This window comes from Zingiber officinale, chromosome 4B, assembly GCF_018446385.1.
Source record: "Zingiber officinale cultivar Zhangliang chromosome 4B, Zo_v1.1, whole genome shotgun sequence".
Classification (NCBI taxonomy): domain Eukaryota; kingdom Viridiplantae; phylum Streptophyta; class Magnoliopsida; order Zingiberales; family Zingiberaceae; genus Zingiber; species Zingiber officinale.
In genome coordinates this window covers 86,609,248-86,621,568 of record NC_055993.1, presented here as the reverse complement: position 1 = coordinate 86,621,568, position 12,321 = coordinate 86,609,248, and the positions used below count along the sequence as shown (strand labels likewise).

At 40.5% G+C, this 12,321-nt stretch overlaps 2 protein-coding genes across 3 annotated transcripts in view; both read right to left on the bottom strand.

Moving 5' to 3' along the window:
• The window catches only part of LOC121975405 (GEM-like protein 1), a 15,486-nt gene extending 3,165 nt beyond the window's left edge, over positions 1-12,321 (bottom strand). Inside the window, exon 1 of one of the 2 annotated variants that reach the window (XM_042527033.1) lies at positions 11,880-12,321. The gene's annotated coding sequence lies outside the window, so the exon portion shown is untranslated. Of the gene's footprint in view, positions 1-4,006; positions 4,172-11,879 lie in introns of those variants that run through there. The other variant, XM_042527034.1, reaches the window with a different exon arrangement.
• Positions 7,888-10,652, bottom strand: LOC121975406. The gene is made up of 2 exons (XM_042527035.1): positions 10,242-10,652; positions 7,888-10,157 (listed from the first exon to the last, which is right to left on the bottom strand). The coding sequence occupies exons 1-2, from the start codon at positions 10,456-10,458 to the stop codon at positions 9,889-9,891; spliced, it is 486 nt and encodes a 161-aa protein (XP_042382969.1). The 5' UTR covers positions 10,459-10,652; the 3' UTR covers positions 7,888-9,888.

The following is a 12,321-nucleotide window of genomic DNA, read 5'->3' as shown; positions in this document are numbered from 1 at the left end:
ATATTGTCCCACACGCTTTCGACAACACTACGTGGAGCATTAATTGCGGCATTGGGCCATAATATGTGAGGCACATTGGACTCTTTGGGGCTTGACCCAACTAAGGGAACGGTGGATCTGTAAAAGAGCCTAGTTTTAGCTAACGAGTTAGCAGACCTAAGAGTACAACCTGTTTATTTTATAAGGAGCTGAGGGGTGTTCTACCCTAGGAGTGGGGTCTTTGTTTATGAGTTATCTTAAGGGAGCAAAGTCCAATGACTCAAGTGATTCGTCTTAAGGAGCAAAGCCCAGTGACTTGGGCGATTCGGTCGAGAGTCTTTAGGGAGTAAGGCCCAACGACTTGAGGAATCCGATCGAGAGTCTTAAGGAAGCAAGGCCCGATGGCTCGAGGGATCCGATCTGGAGTCTTTCAAAAGGCTCGACCGACAGTCCGACCCTTTCACGAACTTTGACCTTTATAGACTTTGACCTCCGCATCAGTTGGAGACTCGACTGTTTTTATCCGGAGGGCTTATGCAGTACGATCCATCTTTGCAAACCGAGTGGTTTTCTTAGGGTAATTGTCCTCTCACTAACTTATCGCCTCTGTACCTTCCTTGCCTTGAAAGAATGATTGTGAGGTGCTATTAATGTGAGTAAGACACTTTTAATGTGAGTAATACGTGTGATTACATATCTGCGTGATGATTAGCTTTGCCACATTTATCATAAATGTGGGTTAAATGAGGCATTGCCACATGGCACAACCCTATGCAATTCTCTCTTTCGAGACGACCATTAGGATTACTGTTGATTTAACTTGGGATCAAACAATGGGTATGGAGATCCTGTCCCCTCATTCGCTAGATCGAACAACTATGATCTATGAATGCTAGGCTTTATAAGAGCCAAGGTGGGGCAGAGAACAAATGCACTTGTCTTTGTTTCCAGTGTTCAACAATAATGATTTTTGGCAACAATGATTACGACAACCATCAAAGCCTTCCTTAGCCCCCCTCTCTTCTCCATAAGTCTCTTGTTTTTCTTTTGGGCTTCTCCAGCCTTGCTCACTTCTTTTCCGATCATGGCACAAGACGCTCCTATATCAATTCCCACCTTGTGATATATGTAGGTCCCTTGAGACTAGCTAGAAGAGTCAAGAGTGTTTTACTTGATTTGCAACCGGGGAGGTTGCTAATCCAAGACAATGAAAGCACTAAAGATCTTTTTCTTGGAAAGCGGAGAAGTCTCTTACAAGCTTTGAAAGCTCAGTAAAGAAATTACAGACTAAAGAGATGAAAGCATACAATTCGTTTACGAGTGTTGTCTTAAACTCCTAGGACCAGGGTTCTATTTATAGCTTACTGGTCAAATTTATCCGTTGGTTGACGTGGTAGCTTCGAGGCTTGGAACAAGTCAAGGCGCTCCTCGCGGTGCACCTTATCTGCTTTACAACGGCTCTTCAACGACTTGATGATAATATTTTATCCTGGCCTGGGCGCTTGGATCAATCTGGACACTTAGATTGGTGTTGACGTGGACCCTGAGAGTTATCCTTGCCGCAACAGTTCAAAGAAGAGCCTGCGTTGTACTAGGCTGGTCCAAGCGCCTGGAGTTCGGGCATTAGAACAAAGTCTAGATGCTTGGACAAGTCAATTTCATGTTGACTTGTCCGATTGTTCCAGTCACTTGGGTGATTCAACGATCATCTAGAGTTGAATCGTCCGAACCCAACTCCAGCTTTCTCCTCAAACAAACTTCCTCTCCGACTTCTCGCCCCTCGGAAGCGCCATGTGCGTCCTTCTCTTATGCCATTGTACTCTTCAACATCTTCTCATTCCTCAAATACACCGAGCCCGTTGACTCGCTTCCTGTGTCATCCTTTTCGTCTGCTGTATCTTTTGATTTATTTCTTGTGTTTCAAAGTCTCTGCACACTTAGCCACAAGACATCAAATAACATAGAATCTAACTTAACTTGGTTGATTACATTAAAACCAACCTGGGATACTTACAATATACATTTACTGTCTCTCACATCAACAGTGGGAACATGGACATTCTGTGACTAGACTTTGAAATACCTAAGAATCACTGCACTATCATAATGAATGCCCTAGTCGACCTCACCTTCCTCCACCTGATTTTATTGCTTTCTTCAAGGACCAGTTCCTATGTGGTCTTCGATTTCCCCTCCTCTCTTTTTTCTAAAAGAATTCACAACATTTTCAAATTCCCTTGTAGAAATTAGCACTCAACTCATTTAGACTACTGTGCGGAGTATTCATTCTCTTTCGTCTGTATAAAGCCTCTCTTCACCCTGCATCTTTCATTATTTCTATTACCCTAAGAAAAATGGAACAGGGGGTTTCTTTTTCTAAGTCTGTCTCAAATGTGTCTTTTTTGACAAGATACCCACTTCTAATAAGGAATGGAAATCTCACTACATATATATCCAATCAGTCCCTCCGGTGTCATGGCTAATCGACTAGTAGATGGAATTGCCGAAGGCTCCCGAGCTACACAATTTTTGTTCACAGCCTACATTCGTGTCCACCATCAAAACCTTAGCTAGTCTAAAGTTTGACATCACCAAGTTACTTCAGGAGGGTCTCCTCTATATTTTTGGGTTAAGCCCAATCGAGGCAGGCTACAGTTTTCCTTTAGTAAAAAATTTGACCTAAGCCCATATGTTAGCTGATTATGATTCTTTTTCTTCTTTTTACATCTCGAATAATGTGGACAGCTTCAATAATCTAAGTCCTAAAGTTGGACAAGACCGTGCTGAATAGTCACGGCTATGCCATTTTTACAAAATAAGATGTTCAACCGATTGAGGGAGCAGTCGCTAGCGGGACATCTGGTAGTGATGCGGTAGCTAGTAAGGGGAGATGCCACTGCCACGGATCTCTATGGTACCAATGTGGATTTCATCAGAATCAGTGGCCTCTGACGAAGAAGCACCATTGAGGATCTCCCAAAAGAGACGACGACCGACCACTCCAGTACATGCCTCTCCCGCTGCGAAGATTTTTGTAAGAAATACTGTAGCTGGGTGAATTAAGCACACACAGAACCGACTCCTCTTTAAGCCACCCTTCGATCGTCTAGAAGCTCTCTCTCCCACCGATCGGTTAGGCTTCTACTCAGGGCCCCTCTACTTCAGTGACTTTGCCCCCGTCCAGTTCTATTCTTACTAAACTCCTAACTTGTCCCAGCTCTTCTCGTATTCATATCAAGTTAAGCTCGACGTTCAGGGTTCTATCTCGCAAGGGGATCCGTATTTCAATTAACGACTCCTTGGAGCCTCAATGAGTTATCCGACTGGTCGATAAGTTGGTCGAAGCCTAGTAGACATGTATGGACAGGCCCAGTGTCGATCACTAATAGGTTTGGTGGTTGGTTTTTTGCAAGACCTAATATCGATAAGGATCTAGTTTCAATCATTAACATTTTTCTTTTTTGAAGATAATCATGTTTCTCCAATTTTTTCTACAACAAAAGTGACTTTTCAAGCATGCAAATTCACTTTCTGTAGCATGCATTGCACACTGCATAATTAAAAGTTGTTGAAAGTCCTATGTTATTGACAGTGTGCTTTGCACGCTGCGAAAAATATTTTTCGCGATGTGCAAAGCACGCTGCAAATAATATTTTCCACTGTATGCATTGTGCGCTATGGAATGTAGTTTCCGTAAATTGCAAATGCATGCTGTTAATATTCTAATTCATAGCGTGTAAACGTGTGTTGTTGATGGTCTTATCTATATTTTAAAAAATCAATTTCATTGACGAAAATAATAAATCAAAATTTTACAATAAATTTAGTACAAATCTAATCCATACAAAATTAATAAAAGTCATTATTTTTTATTATACTAAAACAAAGTCTGAAGATCCAAAACAAGATACGAAGTGATCTCTAACAAACTAGTTATTACATAACAACGATTAAACTTCCAATCCACATAAATTAGTAAAATATGTGTCAATCATATTGATCCTGTCGGGATACTGAGAAGACGGACCTGCCGGTGTGACGTGTCTGGAAGTTTGACCGCATCCTCATGACCCGGTGGCGAGCTGTCTTCTGCATTGACCAAGTCGCCTGAAGTCCTCTGGTTAACAATCCCTGCAGCCAGCGACCGGGTTGCCCCGGTCTCTGGTACCCCGGTGCTCGAGACGAATCCCATAAATATATGATCAGTTGAATAATAGTAGAACAGTGTAATAAATACGAAATGAATACAAAGACGTACCCTGGCCGGGGGGGCGCCCTCGGATGGATAGGTGAGCTGATCGCGGTGTCAATCGAGTCGTAGTGGCCCAGACAAGTGGATGGATGTGAGCCAGCTGAGGAGTCGGATCTGGGGGCGTCGACACGAAATTCAATGCAACATGGATCCAAGAGGACGAGACACAGGCCGAATATGATAGCAGCTCGCAGGCCAGCACACGGCACGCAGGTCAGATAATGTTGATAACTCACAAGCATGATAACGGTACGAAACTAAATAGAACGACTCGATGGCCGACACACAGCAATGGTTAGATCCGCGCAGAAAACGGTAGACATCGACTGTAGAGCCATCGGAGTCGACTATGAGCACACCAGAGTCGACTGTAAGGCCATAGGCCGAGGTGGCAGCGGCTGGTAGAGGCAGCGGTGGGCAGTTACGATGGCCGCTGGAGGCGGCGCCGGCTGCTGGGATAGCGGCGGTGGGCGCTGGGGGTAGCGGAGGTGGTCGCTGGAGGCAGCGCTGCCCGCTGGGGATGGCGGAGGTGGCCGTCGGAGGTGACAGCTGAGCTCCTGGGCGACGCCGTGCGTAGGGAAGGGACTCCTCCCTCGCGTGCGAGCTGGGCGGCGGAGGCAAAATGAGCAGTCCTTCGCCCTTTCCGGTGGCGCTGGCGAAGGAGGTGAGAGGGAGAAAACCCTCCCTTGGCTGGCGGCGGAGGCAAAACGAGCAGTCCTTCGCCCTTTCTGGCGGTGCTGGCGAAGGAGGTGAGAGGGAGAAAACCCTCCCTTGGCTAGCGGCGGAGGCATAACGAGCAATCCTTCGCCCTTTCGGGCGGCGCTGGCGAAGTAGCCCAAAGCCTCTCTCTTCCTCTTGGCAGCGATGAGGTGCAGGCCGGAGGGAAGGAGGGAGAGAAGAGGCGCGGCCGGCATCGGAGCTGGTGAGGAGCCTCGTGTCAGGGGGCTGGCGATGGTGAGACCAGCGTCCAAAAAATCCCCTCTCCTGCTGGTGAATAGTGTGCCCTTTTAAAACAAAACCTACTTACCCCAAAAGACCAAAACGCCCCTCTTCTTTCCCTTAATTCCCTTTGGGCCCTCTAACGTATCCGCATCACATATAATACTATAAATTTAGATAACCATGCAACCATGCTTCCTATTACGTCATCGAGAAATTGCATTTCATCATTTGGTCGAATTAAGTCCACCTTTTCCACTAAAATCTTATCAACCCAAATTTTCCAACATAATCCATCAAGAATAACGTGATGTACTTTTGTATTTGGATCTATGGATGCAATTTGACATTCTACAATAACTAATTCATCCGAAAACCAATAAAGTAGCCTACATTTAGTATTAGCACATATATCTTCAGGACTCACATTCCTCAAATTTAACTGTAAATAAATAATACAAAGTTATTAATTCAATCATGTCTATTTTTGTAACAATTTTGTGTTTAGAAATACATAAGTTTTTTAATAATTACTTTAAAAAAGACCAAAAATACCATTTTTTTAGTTGAAAAACATGACCAAAATAGGCAATATACCACCTAAAAGTTATCTAAGGAAATCTTGTAGAAACTTAAATTGCAATTGCATGCAGATAGAAGAGTTCATCCTCAGTTATAGTTTTGGATAGTGCCTGTTGAAACAAAAAGATTCTAACAAATTAGAGTAATTCCTGATATAATCTTAAGTTCTGTTTAGAATGCCGGATAACTGTGAAGAAATATTGTGGTCGCTTAACAAAATTAAGCTACGTCAAATTGATTGAATATCCTTTATACACTATTAAGCCAATCCCCATGACATGTATATACAGTACCTTTAGTGCAACCTGTTTTAGAGGAGAAGTGCGGAGGTATAATTTGATTAACATATATACAAGCATGTCAAGAGGAATTTGCCTTTGTTCATTTCACAACCAAGGTTGAGCTAACACAAAAGATGTTAGTGACAACCCTAGAGTTAATCATGTGATAATTGTTATATGGATTCGATGTATCATATTCCTATATATATAAAGGTATTTCTTTATAGTTATTATACTTACTTGTATTGGTGCCAAATAACTAAGTATAATAGCGTCCTTGAGTGGAAGGTTCTTATCTATATCAATCGATTGGTTGAATTGATAGTGGGATGATATATAGAATACTACTCTTAATCATTCCTAGTCAAGTATTAACATTCAGGGACAATGTTAATGCGCTGCGACTAGCATGTAGGTCAACTCGATGACTTGATCTCATAAGTCATGGATATTAGATATCAAGTTGACACATGCATATGCATTGGAGAATGTATATTGAATTACCGGCCATGAGAAAGTATCATGGATCGTTATATGAGTGTCATATACTTTCTCATGTGATTATTAGTATGACTATCAGTCATTGGACCTGAAGTCACTATGGTTCCCTATATAAGGAGTTGCATACTTTGGCTTCGTCAAACGTCACCCGTAAATGGGTAGACTATAAAGGCGACTACTGGGTATGTAACAAATTATGCGGAGGGATATGAGTGATGTAGATGAGATCTATCTCTCCTATATGACGGAAGTGACATCATGATTCTTGATAGAGTGAGACCACTAAGTGCATGACCATGCCCAAATGAGTCAATATGAGATATTGAGCTCATTTGATTAGAGTGAGTCTATTTGGAGTTCAAGAGATAGATTGATTAGAGGATGATACGGTCTATGCCTCAATTGATCAATCTAGATGTCTAGGATAGAAGGACATTGTCACATATTGTGAGAGTCACAATTAGTAGTCACAGAGGTGATGTTGGATCTCAACATTCTTGTAACTTGGGTAGTAATAATGTGTTGCTAGATATCGCTCATTACTTATGTTTCTAAATGAGTTTAGGAGCATTGCCAACATTACAAGAACCTATAGGGTCACACACAAAGGGCAATTAGATGGAGATTAGGTTCATATGATGGACCAAGAAGATTAGGTTCATATGATAAACCAAATTGAATTAAGAGTAATCCAAATTAGACTAATTGAGTTGAACTCAATTTGATTCATGTGTTGAATTAGTCTAATTTTGACTATGATTCATTGAGTCAATTTAATTTAATGAATAGAGATTCATTAAATTAAATTGACTTGAATCAAAGGTTAGGTTTGATCAACCATGGGAGATAAAAAGATCAAGTTTGACTTGACTTGAGAGGGAAGATGAAGGGTCAAGTTTGACTTGACCAAATGACACGTCATGGTGACTTGGCATGGGCCGGCCAATGATGGTGTTCCACATCATCAAGGCTACATCAATGTGTGCCACCTCATGAGGAAGACCAAGAGCCATGACTCTTGGTGTTCCATAGAGATATTAAACCTCCATTAAGTGGCCGGCCACTTTAGGTGTGTGAATGAATTGCATGGTGTGCTCATTCACTTCTTTTTCCTCTCTAGTTTTTCTCTCCCTCTCATCCTCCATTACCAAGACTTCTCAAGGGTGCTAGCACACTCTAAGTTGTTCTCTCCACCTTTTGGTCCGTGTGGATACGTATAGAGGAGTGTTCACTTGACACTCTATGAGGAGTGTTCACTTGACACTCTATGAGATCTGACAACCTTTGGATGAGCGGGATAAGCGAAGGGCATCGCTACAAGGGTAACGCTCTTTTCATGTAGATCTAACGTAGATCTAGTGTAGACAAACATGTACAAGATTATTTTATATATTTTCGCATGGATCCGTGGCTAGTTTCGGGGTTTCCGCAACACAAAAAATGAGTTTTGCGGCTCGAAATGCTAACAAAAGAAACGTATATTTGCTATCAAATGAAAAGCATCACAAAAATATCTAGTAAAAAAGTCGTTTAAATAATTTAGAGAATAGAAGATTTAAATATCATCTAGTAATTTCATGAATCTCATGTATTTTTATAATTGATAACATGAAATTTGAGTAAACAACAGTTTAACAACTTACTTAAAACCTGAACAGCTATCATCCTTTTCCTGTAATCCTTGTTCAAAAACCTCTTCACAAAATCTTACTTCCACATAGTACAATGTAAGTTATGGCACCGATGCTCCACATATCTGCTTCAGTGTTGTATGATCTATGTAGGCCTTCAGGAGCAACATAGTATGAACTTCTAACAGTGTCATTTAGCCTTTCATCCAGTGTTGTTAGAGGCGCGAAGCGCACCGCTCGCCCGAGGCGCGAGGCGCGCCCGAGGCGCGCGCCTCTTGAACATGAGGTTGATGACTACTAACCTTTTGCCACACTCATATACTATGTTAAATATGATAACTATTAATATTCCACACACATCAATATCAAATATAACAAGTAAAACAACACCATGATAAAATTAATAAAAGTTTCAAACTTTCAAGTTTCAACTTTCTAATTTAAACTAACAAAGTCCATCAAAACAAGTGTAATAAGTCAAATTAATCATCAAGCTCAAGATCATCCTCATTGTATTCCTCTTCTTCGTTATCTTCATCTTCTTCAAATTCAATTTCTTCTTCTTCTTCTTCATCTCTAAGTCTTAGAGATGAGTGTCTCATAGAGGAAGATGCATTTCCCTTCTCGACTTGTTTAGGCCTAGCATGTGAACTAGAGGTCATGGATGTAATATTTTTTCCTCTAGTACAATATTTAGGCTCTTCAGCTCCACTAGCCCTAGCAACGACATCCCATGTCAAGTCATCACCTTCAAAAACCAACTCATCTTCTTCATTATCACTTTCTCCATCCATTCTACCCATCAACCATTCATTACTATCATCAATATCTGTCAAAGAGATGGGGTCAATCTTATCACGTGCATCGTACCGAAGCTTTAAGGCACGATTGTATTTCACAAATACCAAATCATTTAAGCGTTACTGAGCTAGCCTATTTCTTTTTTTGCTGTGAATCAACAAAATGTCAAAAATCACAATAAGTATAATAAAATATCAAAGAATATTTTCTACTTATAAAAGTAGCATACTAATAGTATCAAACATTTATATTTATTACATACCTGCTCAAATACACTCCAATTGCGCTCACAACCAGAAGCACTACAAGTGAGGCTAAGCACTTTAATAGTAAATTTTTGCAATTCTGGGGTATTTGCTCCATAGCATTCCCACCATTCTGCTGGAGATAATATTCTTCTATGTCTAATTGCTACATTCCTCCCAAATAGCCCTTCTGCCTTTCGATATATAGAGAGCTGGGTAGTGATTTTATCTTGCTTGGCAGCGCTTGAAACCAATCTCTCCATAGTTTCAAACAAACCATTCACCACTTCTCCACAGATATTTGAATCTGTGTATGAATAAAAATATTCTGGATTCAAATAATGTCCTGCAGTATGCAGAGGTCGATGAAGTTGACATTCCCATCTCGCATCAATGATCTCAAACACTTCTTTGTATTTCTCTTCTTTCTCCTTGAAGGCCTTCATAATTGTTTCTTTTGCCCTATCCATAGCCTCATAAACATAGCCCATTGCAAGTTTTCTTTCGCCATCAACCAGTCTCAGAACACGAACTAAAGGGCCATATATATTTAAAATATGCACAATACTACTCCAAAATCTAAGTGTCATGATAATTTTAGCTACCTTCTTCCCCGCCGCTTCTTTTTCCCATTTACTCTCTATCCAATCTTTTGAAATGAACATTTTTCTTAAATTTTACTTCTGTAGGTGCATCCTTTCAAGAGTAAGAAAAGCTGTAGCAAATCTTGTGACACCTGCCCGACAAAGCTCTTTTTGTCTTGTGAATTGCCTCAACATATTTACCATGCCGGGGCGAACATAAATGTAAGCATTCACACTCATTGCCTTCTTCAATGTTGCTTTAAAATCAGGCAATTTCCCTATATCTTCTAAGATCAAGTCAACGCAGTGAGCAACACAAGGAGTCCAATACAAGTGTGGCCTTTTTGCTTCTAATAATTTTCCTACAAACGAAGTTAGAAAAGTAGATAAATTTAACATATATAAGAAAAAGCATATTGATAAGAAAGAATTAAATAGATTCTTACCAGCAAGCACATTGTTACTTGCACTATCTGTAACAACTTGAACAACATTTACTTCTCCTACACGCTCCACAAATCGATCAAGCAACTGAAATATTTTCTCTCCAGTCTTTGCATAATCAGAAGCATCAACTGATTTGATGAAAATTGAACCTTTAGGAGAATTCACTAAAAAATTAATCAATGTTCTCTGCCTTTTGTCTGTCCACCCATCTGCCATCAAACTACAACCATACTTGGCCTATTCTGTTTCACACGACTTAATGTAATCATTTGTCACACTATCAACCTTTTTTTAGAAAAGGAACCTGCACCTCATGATAACTAGGTCCTTTTAGACCTATGCCATATTGGCCAACCAAGTCCAACATTCTTTTGAAGCTTGAATAATTAACGGCATTAAATGAAATTGCCCACTCAGTTATGGCCATACAAGCTTTTTCCCTCAATTCTTTCTTGTATGCCTCATTTATCGTAGATTGTCTTTCTTTACCCTTTCTACTTTCAACAATTTTTTGTACATTAGGAGCAAAATACGTATCCATTGGACCTATTTGTCTGGGCCTTTTTTGCATATTCACTGATCTAGAACTTGTACTTGTACTTATAGGCGGCACACCTTTAGCTCCAATATTATCCATATCAATATCATCACCAAGAGGGTCTACATCCTCAAAGTCCAATGTCGCAAGTTGAGAAAGATTACTTTTCTCTGCCTTTTTCTCCATGAAATTTTTAATTTCTTCACGTACATGAGGTGGACATTTTTTGCAAGTCGTAGTATTTCGAAACCCCCCAACAAGATGTTGTTTTGCACGATAAATACCCTCTTTTGTAACTTTTTGACAAAAGTTACAAATTAAATCATTTTTATTATCCGGATTAACTCTTTGAAAATAATTCCATCCCGGATCTTTTGATATATATGTTGGAGTATCACTACTACCTTCCATGATAATTGAACAAGAAAATAATCTGAAAAATTAAAAATAAAATAAAATTAATATGGTACCAGCAATAGAAAAGTACTGTACACTGTACAGTACCAGCAATAGTAAAAAAACAAAAAGCAAAACAAGACAAACAAAAATAAAAAAATAGTAAAAAAATGAAATATCGGACAGCAGACAACAACACCAATACGAACAGCATCACAGCAACAAAATTAAAAAACCGGACAGCAATAGGAACTAGAAAGTAAAAATGCAACCTACAAAAATTAAAAAACAGCAGCACCAATACAAACAGTAGCACAACAACAAAATTTAAAAATCGGACAGCAGTAAGCAAACACAACCTGCAAAAATTAAAAAACAGAAAACCAAAATAAAATAAAACCGGACAGTAGCACAACAGAACACGAACTGGACAGAATCACAACAAAGCAGAACACGAACTGGACAGCAGCTGAGCAAAGCAGAACACGAAACTGGATAGCAGCAACACAGCAAAGCAGAACACGAACTGTACAGCAGCAACACAAAGAAAAGAAGATACAGAACTGCAGAAGAAAAAAAGATATAGAAACGAAGAAGCGAAGAGAAGAAGAGAAGAAGAAGATGATTACAGACGAAAAAGAAGAAGAGACGAAGAAGACGAAGTGAAGAACAGAAAAAACAGGAAAAAAGAATGAAAACATACTTGGATTTCTTCCTCAGCGATGGCGCGACAACGATGGACTTGGGTTTCTTCCTCAGCGATGGCGCGACGGCGACGGATGAAAAAGGGTTCAGGTTTCTTCCTCCGTTCCTGCGTTCTCTTCCACCTTCCTGCGTTTTCTTCTCCTATTTCCCGTGCCCTAATTCCAAATAACGTTGATTTGGAATGTTTTTTTTTGGTTTAAAATCCATATCTATTCACGATCGATCACGGTGCCTCGATCGTGCCTTGATTGCGCCTTCGTTGACGTGCAAAGGCGCACGAGGCACGCCTAGGCGCGCGCCTGGCGAACAGCGCCCGCCTCGCGTGGGAAGAGGCGTTCTTCCCAGTGCCTTGTGCGCCTAGCGCCTCGGGCGCGCCTCAAAAGCGCCTTTAACAACCCAGCTTTCATCTATGACCAAAGATTCCACTCTTTAATAATAGC

Coding starts and splice junctions, on each gene's coding strand:
- LOC121975406 (XM_042527035.1), bottom strand. CDS start 10,458: ATGGCAGATGGGTGGACAGACAAAAGGCAGAGAACATTGATTAATTTT. Junction 10,158..10,241: donor AAGTAACAATGTGCTTGCTG/GTAAGAATCTAT, acceptor CTTCGTTTGTAG/GAAAATTATTAGAAGCAAAA.